Source organism: Leuciscus leuciscus (genome assembly GCF_965113295.1).
Source record: "Leuciscus leuciscus genome assembly, chromosome: 6".
In the NCBI taxonomy this organism is placed as follows: domain Eukaryota; kingdom Metazoa; phylum Chordata; class Actinopteri; order Cypriniformes; family Leuciscidae; genus Leuciscus; species Leuciscus leuciscus.
Genome location: NC_138730.1, coordinates 12,642,391 through 12,657,847, shown reverse-complemented (window position 1 = coordinate 12,657,847; position 15,457 = coordinate 12,642,391). Strand labels below are relative to the sequence as shown.

At 40.0% G+C, this 15,457-nt stretch overlaps 1 protein-coding gene across 1 annotated transcript; it reads left to right on the top strand.

The window, feature by feature from the left end:
* Positions 1 to 435: 435 nt before the first annotated feature.
* On the top strand, positions 436 to 14,481 carry LOC309500527 (leucine-rich repeat-containing protein 52; the record flags this gene model as incomplete). Its single annotated transcript, XM_082172137.1, has 2 exons — positions 436 to 1,051; positions 13,925 to 14,481. 2 exons carry the CDS (start codon positions 436 to 438, stop codon positions 14,209 to 14,211), a joined length of 903 nt encoding a protein of 300 aa, XP_082028263.1. The 3' UTR covers positions 14,212 to 14,481.
* Between the last annotated feature and the right edge of the window lie 976 nt (positions 14,482 to 15,457).

Below are 15,457 nucleotides of genomic sequence, written 5' to 3'. Positions count from 1 at the left end.
ACTTTCACTGAACAGAAAAGCAGGACAAAAACAACCTCTAAACATGACTAAATAAACTGTTTTTATTTCCTTTTCGTCATCTTCACATAATTACATACAGACACATCAGGAATATGACTGTCCTACAGCGATGAAAGGAAGAAGCGCAGCCACAGAGCTCTCTCTCTCTCTCTCTCTCTCTCTCTCTCTCTCTTTCTCTTTCTCTCTCTCTCTCTCTCTCTCTCTCTCTCTCTCTCTCTCTCTCTCTCTCTCTCTCTCTCTCTCTCTCTCTCTCTCTCTCTCTCTCTCTCTCTCTCTCTCTCTCTCTCTCTCTCTCTCTCTCTCTCTCACTCACTCACATACACTAGGGAGACATTAGTGGGTCTTGTTTTCTCTGTGGAGGTTCTTTGGCATATCCATAACCTAGGAAGGCTTCATGAAGCTCGCAGCCACAGCATGTGTATCCGAACCCAGATATTGCTTGTGCTTTTAGTGCATGTGGTGTCCTCGATCCCTTCTGGCTGCCCAGAGCGCTGTGTGTGTGATGACCAGCATGTTGTCCAGTGCGCTGAACAAGATCTCCGCAGATTCCCAACAAGACTCCCGCTGACCACCCGCCAGCTCATCCTGTCCAACAACCGAATCTCTGATTTACCTGCGCTCGAGCTCAATTTTCTGTCAGACCTTATGTATCTGGACTGCAGCAATAACTCTCTCACACACATATCGGAATCCACGTTTGGAAACCTGAGGAAGTTGGCATATCTGGACCTGTCCTTCAATTCCTTCGGTAAAATTGAGGAGCAGACCTTCAGAGCGCTGGAGAGCCTGGTGATGTTGAGACTGACGGATAACCCCAGGCTGTCAGAATTTCACCCTCATGCATTCTCGCACACTAGTGCTCTTCAGGTGCTGGACATCAGCAGGAACAACCTGAGCAGACTCAATGTGAGCTCCCTCATGGCACTCGGCGGGCTCAGGTCTCTCGGGCTGAGCGGGAACCCGTGGCTGTGCGCCTGCGACACGGAAGAGCTCTGCTTATGGATGCACACGGACACCGTTAAATTTCAAGGTAGGCTATAGACTTAGGTTACAGTTTGGGTCTAGGGTTTGTCGTTTTGCCTGTTTAGGCACATTGGGTGATTTCATTTTAAATAACTTTATTTGGTAGCACTTTAAATAAGGTTAATTAGATAACATTAGTTAATATATTAAATTAACTACCATGAACTAACCATGAGCAATACATTTGTTACTGTATTTGTTAATCTTTGTTAACGTTAGTTAATAAAAATACAGCTCTTCATTGTTTGTTGATGTTAGTTCACTGTGCATTGACTAATGTTAACAAGATTTTAATAAAGTATTAGTAAATGTTGAAATTAACATTAAAAAGGATTAATAAATGCTGTGTAAGTGCAGCTAAATAATGTAGTTAACCAATGTTAACTAATGAACCTTATTGTAAAGTGTTACCCTTTATTTAATAGTGTTTAATCACTATAACAACATTATATAAAACTTAACAGATTTGTATCAGATTTATTCAGGGAGATGGGGCAGTGTTTGAACTTGGTTTTGTTTTTGCATCTATTAATCACTGATTATGTGCATTATCTGTGTGTGTGTGTGTGTGTGTGTGTGTGTGTGTGTGTGTGTGTGTGTGTGTGTGTGTGAGAGAGTGTTAGTCACACACAGATTTATAATACTGTCATCCAGGAAAGCAGTGGTCATGTCAGCCCTGTAGTTAATTTATGAAACTGGTGATGTTAAAACTCATCGCCTGTTAAAACACTCCTCAGTCTCCCACATTCAAATATATTATATGCAGTTATAGACGGATAAATCATCCAGTCTATATTTAAATGTAGTCCCGCAATGCTGATGTTGTTAACATTAACAATTTGAGAACAAAGTATAATTTGCACGATATGATAAGCGACCATTAGATTTAATCAGCGCAATTTACTGCAATGCTTTTTTTTCCCTTAGCTGGTCAGAACAAAAGTGGATGTTACTCACTTGTTCAGACGACATTTTCCGGTGAAAATTTTTATGTTGGTCATACTTCCAAAAAGTAGAATCCACACCACCAGCGGTGACTGACAGCCGCACATTCTCCTCAAAACATTGGATTCATCCTCGCTGTGCCGTGCCGAGGCACAACCCACGTAAAGTTGATAATTCCGCGAATAACTGCAATTGCAGATTTTGAACAGAGATGGCGACAAAGAGGAAAAACTACGTACTGCAGCTTTAATGAAAGTAATGCATTACGTTACATTTGCGTCACTTTTTCCTCACCTGGGCTGGGCTTGCTTGAAACCATCATGATCACACAAAGCACACACAACGTTTGCTGTACATTTAAAAGTAAATCATTACTTTCGTTACTTGAAAAATGTGTCTGATTACGTAACTTGCGCTACTTATAATGTGTTACCCCAACACTGGTTGGTTACTGACATATAGTGTTTGTGCCAGCTTTCCATATGTGATAATAACTATTTGTTAATGTTTGTAATTCTTGCTTGTTATTGGATACTATTTTAGATTTAGGGCACAGTAGCACACTGCTAACAATAAATGCCTCACCAGTCCTATTCTGTCTTCAGGGCTTGATGAAGAGGGGAAAATAGACTAACAGCTGGCAATGAATTTGTAAGGCCATCTGATTGATACCCAAGAATGTGATGCTTAGAGGATGGATGGATGACTAGATAGAGACATAGAGATAGACATATATATTTAGACACACACACACACACACACACACACACACACACACACACACACACACACACACACACACACACACACACACACACACACACATATACATATATATATATATATATATATTAGTATATGCAGTGTATAGGCTATACATACATTCTATACTTTGTCTGCAGATCATAGTTTAAGCTAATCTTAAATCTTTTTGGAATGTTCATAGTCCAGTTATATCCAGTTATGTTTAGGCTAAGGGCCTCTAGTGTACAAAGCCACACTGAACACTCAGACATACACAAACACACATAGTGTGAGGGATAATACACAGACATCTTAATTGGCACAGATGTATTCCCTCAAGTGCTGCTAATTATTTTCCTCTACAAATGAACATGCAACTATTCACAAACAAAATCTCTCCCTCTGCTGTAAGCTTCTCTAGCCCCATATATGCTGGCCTATTTTTTACCTTTTACTGGCTTTGTAGGGGCTTATTCGTAGGGGCCATTGTAACATAAACTCAGTTGTTCTCAAAGCATGGGGTGCGCCTACCAGGTATAGGTAGCATTATTATACATACAGCTGTCAATGCACATTGGCTCAAGAGTCAATATTGAGCTTTTTATCTTAAAGGCCTCGTTACATAAGCATATCAACTATTTGAATATTTATTTCAATGAAAGTGAAAAGCTTTGAAGACATATTCAAAGAGTGAGGATAAGAAAATATGACGCAAGTACAAAGGATATTGGATGAGAGAAAGATAAAGGAAGAGACAGACCATACAAGTACTGCACGTCAGATGGGTTGTGGGTATTCAGTCACCATAACTAAGGAGAAAGTAATTGCAAGGATGGAGACAATGGAAAATGGTGAGATTGTAAGGAGGTACATTATATTCCTCTTGCATTTCTTTCCTCATATTCCTCATTTATTAGTGGTGTTTGTTAAGGAGGGAAATCACTTTTATTTTACAATGAAGGTATAATGAAGGTAAAATAAAGAGAATTGGAGCAGAAGACAACGTGTCTCCTTACAAAAGCAGAAGTACAAAGACTAAATGACTCAGTCAGAGCAGAGGCCAACCATGGGTTTGAATTATTCAGTGTGTCAGTGTGTACGGTAACATAATATCCATGTATGAAAGGATGCCAAAAGGCACTGCTTTAATTTACACCAAAATCAGCAATGCTCATTTCCAGTGTAACTCATGAAGTTAACCTTAAAGGAAGACATTAAATCTCATGTATAGTGAATGGAACTGACTTGTATTTTAAAATACCTGCATGTAATTACACTATTGACTCTTCCCTTATCTTTTAACCCAACCTTAAACCTACCCATACCACCAAACCTGTGCCCAGCCATTAAACATCACAGCAGACATTTATCACTCAGTTTAGTGCTTTCAAATATAACAATTTAGGGAGAAGGGAACAGTGAACGCTGCTATGGTCAAGGGTTCTTCACAGTACTCAAATAGATGCTTCCTCGTTTCCTCGCTCCTCTGTCCTCTAGCCTGTGACCCGGAAACCGATCAAAGTTGGCCATCTTGAAGAACATCTTATTTCTATAACTGCACCATGAGGAAGCGAGAAAGCAGGAGTGAGGAAGATTCCTGAGGAGATATGAGCGAGGATGCACAGGTGTATCATAATATGCGGAAGTCTTTATTGTCGAATTTTACGCACTTAATAATTCTCCTCCCCCTTCACATCTGTCATAATAATTAGAATTTATGTTTCTTAAATAACCAACTTAAAGCCATAAGGGCAGATCCCTTGAGCGCAGCTGATGAGCGCTTTGAAGTGATGCTCGAGTGAACAAGGTTATTAGTAGGCTACAAATAAGCTTTCTTTCGATTCCTCCATCCTCATTTTCTTTTCTTGCATCCTTCACTCAAATCCTACGTGTGGTGGGGCTGAGAGTTGAGGAAAGGAAACAAGGATGCACAAATTAAATTAGAAATGAGAAGTACCCCAGGTGAGCTCTGATCCTCTCCTACTTCGATTCCTGCTCACTACCCACTATAAAAGATTGTCCTGGGAAGCAGTGGTTTGCTATTGGTCAATCTCCCATGAGTGACAGGTTATCCCACCCTTGCACGAGTAAACACCATTGTAAGAATTGAGAAATGCCGGGCAGTCTGGTTGAGGAACGACCACTCCCGAGAAGACAAAGGACTTTCCTGGAAATTAACATTTGACTCTCTCTTGAGAAACTAGCATCCCCGAGTCAATCACCTCCCCATGTTGTCTCTCTCTCTCGCTGAGATCACCAGATATTCACCCAAAAATCTATATGGTTTAGTGTGAATAATTATACATGTTTGGGATCATTTGAAATGTCTCAGTGCGACTGGTACAAATGTCTCATTCCCAAAAGAAGTAAACCAAAAGGAAATAAGTTCTTACGCCCGTTTCACACATACTCCGTATGCGGTGCGTATTTTTTTCCGTACCCATGTTAACAGGTTAGAGCTTTCACACTGCACGCGGATGCGGTCCATCGAGCCGTTCCAGTTGCGGTGCGTATACAGCAGTGCAGAGATCGTTTCCGCACCGAGTCTATTTTTGCTGTGCTGCACGTGCTGAATTAAGCTGCGTTCACACTACACGCGGCAAAGCGACACGATACCATTCATTTCAATGGGGAGCGGGCGACTTCCGGCGACACGCGCGGTCGCGACCGTTGGCGACTGGATGGGGCGTGTCTGGCGACACGACAAAGTTGAGAAATGTTTAACTTTATGCAAATGAAGAGCGACTTTCGCGAGCGACAACCAATAGAAGTGGAGCCTGGAGCGCGTGTCATCATCCTTCTCTGCTCAGCCCCTCGCCCCATCGACAGATTTTAAAATCTAAAATACTACTGTTATTGTGTCATGAAATGTAGTTATAAGAGTTTTTCAGTCGAGAATGTAGTTGTTTAAAGCTCAAATATGTGGTCTGTTTATACAGATAGCGCCTATTTTAAATTTTGATCTGATATTTTCGGAGTTGTGAGACCCAGGTACTCGTTCATTTAACTTACATGCTTTACGAGTCTAAATATTTAATATTTTCCCTCCAGAATGTTTGTTTTTAGCGGCAAGAAAAACTGATTCGCTGTCTTTGGATGTTATTCATAAACATTACAAGGCAACCAGTAGTGTGAACGCCCACTAGCGACCTCATCGCCAGCCACCGGCGACATGCAGCGACAAAGTCGCTTGTAGTGTGAACGCAGCTTTAAAGTGACAGCGCATGTTTCGTGGTCAAAATGAACACAGATTGACCTGAAAATTTAGTAATTTCAACATAAATGCGATTAATTAAATAAAATGTAGTAATCTCACCATAAATGTATTTAATTAAATATTACTTTTTTCACTTTAAGACCGGGGTAAAGCAAGGAAAGTTACAATTTACCTCAACAAGGCGACATAATGAACGACACTCGTCTCATTCGTGGAGGTGGAAAAACAAGTTCTTTGTGACATGCAAGATTTATTGTATTAAAATTTAAATGCAAAAGAAAAGGCATGAGAGTCGGCTGTTTTTGTCAATTTTAAGTTTTAATTTAAAATGTTTGCGATTTTTATATAATTACATGGTTAAATATTTGACCACTTGCTTGAGGAACTTAATATAAGTAGAAGTAATGCATTGAATAATACGCCTACGTTGTTTAAATTGTGTTTAAACGTGCATAGGCCTACCTCTATTAAAGAGTGTATATGTGTACAAAGAGAATCGCAATGCTGAGACGTTAAGACCGGCGTAAATCAAGGGAAAATACAATTTACTTCAACAAGGCAACATAATGAACAACACTCGTCTCATTCGTGGAGGTGGAAAAACAAGTTATTTGTGACATACAAGATTTATTGTATAAAGATTTAAATTATGCAAAAGAAAGGGTATGAGTCTGCTGTTTTTGTCAATTTTAATTTTAATTTAAAATGTAGGCTATGCGATTTTTAATATAAGTACATGGTTAAATATTTTACCACTTGCTTGAGGAACTTAATATATAATTATATGGAAGTAATGCATTGAATAATACGTTGTTTAAATTGTGTTTAAACGTGAATACGTCTATCAAAGACGTACCTGTGTACAAAGATAATCGCAATGCTGACAAAACACTTTTTTTTAAATGAAAGTTGCTGATAACTTCTGGATTTGAAATACAAATAGTGAGTATGTGTTTGTGGTATAGCAGCAGATCAGTTACGCACTGCAAACACAGCATATGTGAAAGCACTATAGCGTGTGCTGCTCCTGCACTGTATACGCACCGCAACACGCACTGCATACGCACTGCACACAGAGTATGTGTGAAACGGCGTTAAGAGTTTAGAGATAACTTGCACATAGAGGAGGGATAGGTCCTCCAGGCAAATGGCATTCTGCTCCCAAAAAGGTGTAAACTCTGAATGCAAATCCCCATTGTTAGCAAATGTTTCCATGTGAAAGAAGTTTCTGTCTATATAAAGAAATGCAACTAGAGGATGAGGGCGATTAGCCGGTCACTCCGCATCATGTATTTTATAATGTCAGGTTCACATCTTCTCTCTTTATTCCAGAGTATTTGATGTTTTGTATTTCTTATCTTTGAACTGATTATGAAATTGGCATGATACTTTACCTGACATAATACATTTTTACATTTGATTTTATTCTGACTTTAATTTAAATGAATTTAAATTGTTTTCCCAAGTAGATTAAATGGATTCGTATGTTACCGCAAGTTTTGCGTCAGATTAGTGATGACTAATATTTGGCACTAATTCAAGTGTACTTGGTTTTGCAAAGACAAGAAGTGAATTTCCATTTAAGGCAGCAAAAGTGCTGCTTGACCAACCTAAATCTGGGTGTGTCTTACCTCTGTTTTAATTTAATGTTACTTTAGATACGTGTACGTGGGAAACCACGGTATGGCCAATCCAAAGCTATTATAAGAGAAGTAAAGTTGGTTGACTTATATCTGTAGAAGTGGTCATACCTCTAATGAAGTATCAATTGAACGTTACATTAAATTTAAGTGTATGCAATCACGGGGGCTATACCAAAGTATCTTTGATTGTGTAAGCGTGAATGGGGCCGCTACCTATATCTCAGGTATATAGCATTTACCTCTGTTTAGTGACCGAAGCTGGCGAGATTGTGATCGTGAGACCCACGTTAAACAAGGCGTGAGGACCTCTGAACGACATAGCTTCCTAATATGAACGGGTAAAATATAAGTAAAGAGTTAAATAGAACAATCACATGTATTGCTGAACTATTATATAATTGACCAATAACCAATTGGCAATCTAACTTAAATTCGAGGTCGTGATAAAATGGAGTCAGATTTAAAATGGAGTCAGATAAAAGCTTGGAATTGATGGAATTGAATTACTTTGCCATGCAGAAAGACAGTAACACGCAGAGACCTTCACCCGTTCTATCGGATGCTGCCTTTGGACCAATCTAGATGGGCTTGGACCAATCTAGATGGGCTTACACCATCAGAGAAGAGATGTGTCACGGTTGGTTTTGTTCATGTTCTTGTTTTCAGGTCTTTTATTTTGAAGTTTAGTCATGGTCTAATGGTCTTTGAAGTTTTTCCTGGTTTGTTATGTGATTCCCTTGCCCTCATGTGACTCCTTGCTTCAGGTGTTATGTTCTCATTGGTCAAGTCAAGTCACCTTTATTTATATAGCATTTTTTGCAATACAGATTGTTTCTCTAAGCCCTCGCTCAATCGGCCCAATCTAGGCATCCGACCAGCGGGGGAAGGTCTCTGAGTGTTACTGTCTTTTCTCGTGTCGAAGTATTTTTTATTAAATTAAATACATTTTCTCATATGTATTTTCTCGTTATTTCATCTGACTTCATAAATGAAAAGGTTTAAATGATATCTGTGCATCATTAAATGTGAGCGAATGTTTGACTCTTCCTTTTAACTCTTTACTGAAAATAAGGTCAGAGTCGATTAGAGTAAAATCAGATTTTTACAATTTATTATGTCAGGTAAATGTATCATGCCAATTTCATAATCAGTTCAAAGATAATAGATACAAAACATCAAATGCTATGGAATAAAGAGAGACGATGCAATACCTTGACATTATAAAATACATGATGCGAAGTGTTTTGCTTGCACTTCGCATCACAGGCTGATCTGGGTTACAGAATCGCCCTGATCCTCTAGTTGCATATCATTATACAGGCAGAACCTCTTTCACATGGAAACATGTGCTAACAATGGGAATTTACATTCAGAGTTGACACCTTTTGGGTGTAGGAGACCATTTGCCTAGAGACCACCTTCCTTTGTGTGCCAGTTATCTCTAAACTCTTAAAAACCTTATTACCTTTTGTTTTACTTATTTGGGAATGAGACCTTTGTACCAGTCGCACTGAGGCATTTCAAATTATACCAAACATGTATAATGTACATTAAACCATATGGATTTTTGGGCGATTTTCATGTGATCTCAGCATGACAGAGGGGCAGTGGGGGAAGAGGGGAAGTAATGTAGATTAGGATTGCTTAGGTGAGATTTGTGTCTCAAATGATGGTGCAAGTTTCACAAGAGAGAGTTCAAATGTTATTTCCAGAAAGGTCCTTTGTCCTCTCAGGGAGTGGTCGTTCCTCAAGTAGACTCCCTGGCATTTATCTAATTTCTCAAGTCTTACATCGCCCGTGATGCAGAGAGCCGCCGGGACTCTCAGCATGATGTATTTCCTAATGTCGGGTTCACATCTCTTCTCTTTATTCCGGAGCATTTGATTTTTTGTATTGATTATTTTTTAATTGATTATGTAATTGGCATGATACATTTACCTGACATAATAAATGGTAAACATTTGATTTTATTCTACGGACTCTGGCATTATTTTCTGTAAAGAGTTAAAAAAGAATAGTCAAATAGTCGCTTACTTTTAATGATGCACATATCATTAAAACCTTTTCATTTATGGAGTCCGATGAAATAACGAGAAAATACATGAGAAAATGTATTGCATTTAATCAAAAATACTTTGCCACGAGAAAAGACAGTAACACGCAGAGACCTTCCCCGCTGACCGGATGCCTAGATTGGGCGGATTGAGCGCGGGCTTACATTTCAAAGCAGCTTTACAGTGATAACTGCAAAATAATTAAACAAAGTTTGTTTTTCGCCTGTACAGCAGATATATAGCGTAGAAGAAAATAGCATCATAGTCCAGCTTAAGTAAGTTCAGTGATGGTTCATTGTTGTTTTTAAATTAAAAAAGTTATTAATTTTGTTAGCCACTCTGGAGAAAACCGATGTCATCGTCCAGCTCAGTTCAGTTCTCATATAATGGTGTCAATGCAGGCAGATCAATCATTTTGTTGAATATTAAGTGTCCCAAACTAAGCAAACCAAAACTCCATCAGGTGACAGAATGGAGAAAAAAACCTTGGGAGAAACCAGGCTCAGTCGGGGACCAGTTCTCCTCTGGCCAGTGAACGAGCAGTGTATGATAATGATTCAGGCAGCATTATAGGTCAGAAGTCAGATTGGATCGGAACATTCAGAATATTATCCAGTTCCATCTGGTTGAAGATCTTAGTCATCACGGTATGAAAATGGATTTGTTGAGGACAGTTGATGGCTGTCGTGTCGATGAGGCCTTCACAGGGGGAGTCTAGTGGACAATCTCTGCTGACACTTCAGGGATGCATTGTGGTCATGTCTACACGCAGTTCCTACATCTGATCTGGATCCGGCTGACTACATCATGCGTTGTGGTCGTGTCAAGGCACAGGTCCTCCATCTGGTCTGGATACGGCCTGGATCCAGCTGATTTCAGTAAACCTCGGAATAAACAGAAAGACTAACATTAGCTTGGATGTCATTCTTCTTATGATGTAATGAGTACATTGGGTATTATAGGAAGTGTTCCCGGTTCCAGTTGATCTAATTTATGCAGCCTAACAATCATTTAACTGATTTAAATTGGTCTAGTTTATCTAGTCATGTGTCATGTGTCCTGTGTTCTCATTAGTTCGTTGTTTGATTGTTCACAGGTGTTCGTTGTTAGTCATTAGTCTCTCTGTATAAATAGACCTCATGTTTCCATTGTCTTTGTCTAGTATTGTTTCCTGTAACCACTGATGGTGAGTTTTGTTTCATATATGAACCCTATTTTTCTACTTGCAAGTCAATTTAAAAATTGCAAGCAAAACAAAATAATAATGAAATATGTGAATGCATATTCATTCAGTACATTTATACACGTTCATAATATGCATCAAACACAAATACACAGATTTAAACGGTATACCAAATCCAGGCACTATACTATATAGTCCATTACTTACATAGTCTCTTATTCAGTTCTGAAAAATGATACAGACCCAGAGTACAGCAGGCCCTTGGTGGAGTCAAGGGAGGAGCCATGATGTCGCTGTGGCTGAAGACATCCTGGTGATGACTGACAGAGAAGGAGCTGATGGATCCCAGGGCACAGACGGAGAGCTGATGGTACCGAGCGACATCACTGGCACTGGAGACCTAGGCGAAGCCGCAGGAACGAACGTCTGAGGCGAAGCCAGAGTGCCCGAAGACTGAGGCCGAGCCAGTGTGACAGAGGACTGAGGCAGAGACGGAGGGAAAGAGGAACCCACTGCAGCTGTAGGGGTGGAGGGACTGAGCGCAGCAGAAGGCTCGATAATCCGTGGCGGAAGTAGAGTGAAGTGAGTGGTTGCATGACCTGAGGATTCACGTCACAGCAAGGCATTCCCAGGGAAGGTGAAGGGCTGCAGGCATCCAGCAGAGGCGGGGTTGGAGGACTGTCTAAGCTTTTCAGTGAGGGTGATAGAGGTAAGCTTGATGTGATCAATAATGGTAACTCCTATTCCTAACATGGCAAAGAAAGAGTCTCAGTGCTGTCTTGAAACAGCGATGATTCGGGACCAACAGATAATACTGGGTGGGCATGTCAATCAGCCAGTCCTCAATGTCCCTTTCCACCTGTATTCCCTCAGCTGCTATTGTCACTGGCTCACACCCCTGGTCAGACTCATCCTGGGGCTCTGATCTGGGGTGATGGTCGGCACTGTCCTCTTCTCCTCGGGATCTCGCTCACTCATCACGGTGGGCGATCGCTCTTCGTCTGCGAGGGGCACTCACAAATTCTCCACGGTCGAGGGTGTAGGTGGGTTGGGCTCTGGGTCTGGGTCTGGCTGTGTCCTGGATTGGGGATAGAAGCTCTCCAGACACCTGATGACGGCCTCCCTCCAGTCTAGTCCAGTGGTGTCTGGGAGGTCAACGGGATAGTGATAGTTTGCCCCGATCCAGAACAACGACTTCAGGGTTTCGGCGTAGGAACAGGTTTGTTACCTGTTACCTGCCCCTACGCTGAAACCAATATGGCATAAAATCAAGTAAATTGTGGCTCATCTCAGCCACAGCAACAAACTTTGTTGCATATTCCATTTTAGGTTAGTTGTTCTGTCACAATGATTGAAGAAAAATTTCAACGAGGTTTATTAAACACAAAGGGCAATAAGGTGTAAACCGACAATGAACTCAAGAGACAGCGGAACTTGCGTACAGACTCAAACAAGATAATTAATAAAACACAGCTGATCACAAGGATCTAATAATGCCTGTAACCATGGTAACTAAAGAGTGGCGGGAAATTCAAACAAAGGAACACGTGACTAAAGAAAACAAACTCCATGAAAGCTGAAACTAACTGAACATAAGTGTGACACAGTTCAGGGGTCGGCAACCTTATGGCACGTAGAGGGATAATCAAAGAAGCACGCACCTCTGGTCGCATGAATGCATGCTGATGCAGGTTAAAATCTCACACTTTAATAGCGTTTATAGCTCATAACTTAATAAAACAGACTGTGTGACTACCTTAAAATATGTCCGTTTGCAAGTTTGAGGGACTTTTTAGCAGAGTTCATCACATGAAGTTTAAAAAATTAAACAAAAGATAAACTGAAACTACCCCGTAGGAAAAAAACACCAAGGCCTCCAGCACAGCAGGTGGAGTAGGGCTTGAACACATGGCTGGGCACAGAACAATGCTGGGAACAGGATAGCACACATGGAGTATGACCTTGAACTGGCACAGGACAGAAATCACAGAGAGAATAAATAGGAGAGCACATTAGGAGGGTAATGAGGAAGAAAAGGTGGGGCAAATAAACCAATAATCAGATTTTTATAAGAAGGGTGGAGTTAAGACAATAGACAGGAGACAAACATAACACAAGAACGCCTGGCAAATGAAAACTTACCAGGCGCTCTAAAAACAACACAAGAGCACGGCAAACTAGACAGGAGGGCTGGGATCTGAGCACCATGCTCCGCAGATGAAACAAAGCATGCAGACAAGAGAGCGCACTCGAAGCCGCACACTCACACAAAAACAAGACCATAGTGTCAGGGCTCTGTCACAAAACTAAGAATAGACCAGACTGAAGTTACAGAACCATGACAGTATTCTATATGTGTGCTCTAGATTTACACTGCACATTTTAGGAAATGTATCTTGGTGTTTTATACATGAAGAAAATGCTTGTTTTGTGCATAGTATACATACTATAAAAGTAGCCAAAGTCCCTTTAAGACAAGTCTGTTCACTCGGTGGCCATCTTTGAAATGCCTCTCGGGTATGCAAGGGCATTTCTTTGAATGGGGAAACATCACATTTTCCAAAACTGTTCGCCAAGCTTACGATTTAATTTTTCATATTTGAAATCACCAATGAAATCTGAGAACAACTGTATCATAAATTTTGTTTCTACACGCTCGGATCATGACAGAAAATGAAATTTTTCAGGCTGGATCAAGCTAATGCGCAGTGGAATCACGCATCTGACTGTATCTATAGGAACCGGAGCGTTTAACGGAAGCTGCAGTGATGCGATGACTTTATTAATCGGCGATTGGCTCTTATTTAGAAGGTGGGACTTAATCCGCCATATTGAGCGTTGCACTTTTCCCCATTCAAAACAATACGAGTGACGCGTCTTGTGTTATTCTATAGTCTTTGAAGTAGTGTGCTCCCAACAATGCCATACTTCTGAAATTGTTTTACTTGTGAAAAAATCTTATTTGTGCAATTTTGTGTCTGGTTATCATGAGAGACTGTCATGTTTATTAATTTGCTAAATATATACCAACAATACAAATGTTTATGGAGTGAATGGAATCTTTTTTTGTGTGTGTGTGTTTTTTTGTGACTAGAAGAGGGACAGACAGTGTGTGAAGGTCCTTCATTCTTACGGGGGCAGCATCTCTCGGAGTTAGGCCTTTGGCTGAGAAGACATTGCCATCCAGGACTGGGTCACCAGGACTACCTGTTCTTTGTGGCCATTGGTTTTGTCATTTTTGGAGTAGGCATTGTACTGGCTTGGGTCGCCGGCATAGTGATAGTGCTCTGCCAACGCTGTGTCAGATGGAGGAAGGCTAGACCAAATGTTGAAGCAAACGAAGGGGAAAATAAAAGTGGCTTAACAGGGAAAAGTGGTTAAGGGGACTTGAGAAATACCTGAACTAGCATAAACCTGAGTCCGGTCCTGTAACGAGTGTTGACTGGGAACATTATGACAGAAAGCGCAGGTGACAATTGTTTTGCTCATGATTATGAGCCAGTTCACATAGGGCTGTGTGTGAAAGCTGAAGTAAAAGTAAAAAAGGAAGGCATCAAGGCACATCTGAATTGTATCACATCCTGTCTACTGAGATACCTTCATCTGCTGGATTTCTGAAGGCAGCATAGATGTATCCTTCATTGCCTTTGATATCCCACAATCCTGTGCGTTTGATTCCGTGACAGTAGAGCTAAAAAATTTGTGTGTAAATGTTTTTGAACTTTTTTTAACATTTCATTTCAGTTCTAGTGAGAAATTAGTATTGTAGAAATAAAAAATTGGCTTAGTTATCAAAAAAAAATTCAAAAAATTCTCTCTCTATTTTGTTGTAGATCATTAGACAGTTACCTTAAAAGCCTGTCTGAAATCAGCTTTCTTTGTACGCAAACACTACCTGGAAAAGAATTGTCTGATAGGATAGCAAGACAGCTGCCAAAACTTTCGGGCACAGCTATTGCAAAATATTCATTTATGGGCCATTCTACAGAATTGGTGCAAACTGCTGTCCCACAACCCAAAAATTTAAATAAATAATAATAATAATAATAATTTAAAAAGCATTTAACTACTCAAATCATAGATGTTTATAAACATCCTTCTATTATCTATTGAAACCCACAATAATATTTAAAATATCAGTAAGCTTAATATAGATAAAATCATAATTTCTTGGGTACTTTCAATTGGGAGGTGGCTGTCCCGAAACCTAACCCCTAAATTTCAACTTGAGAAAATGATATTGAAATAATTTTGCAATTTTTTCCATTGTTGTTTTTAAAAATATCTTTTTTGATTTTTGAACTTCCAAAATTATTATTTTTTTTTTATATTTTCTTTGTAAATCATGAAACTTTATGTAAAAACATGTGTCCTGCATTTTCATGTCACTACCTGTTAAGACCTTGTGATATTTTGTGTGTTTATATAAGCTGTCCTTGTGTGTGTATACTTTCTCTCTCTGTGTGTAGACAGGTTTGTGTTTCAGATGGGCGTTACCTCTGTTAACCTGTGGAAGACTCTGATTGGTCCTGCTAAGCACCTGACCCGGATATAAGGACCGCCCCTAACCCTCAATGGAGGCCCCTTGAGCCTCGTTGACTTTGTGCTTCGCGTTCGTTTTAATTGA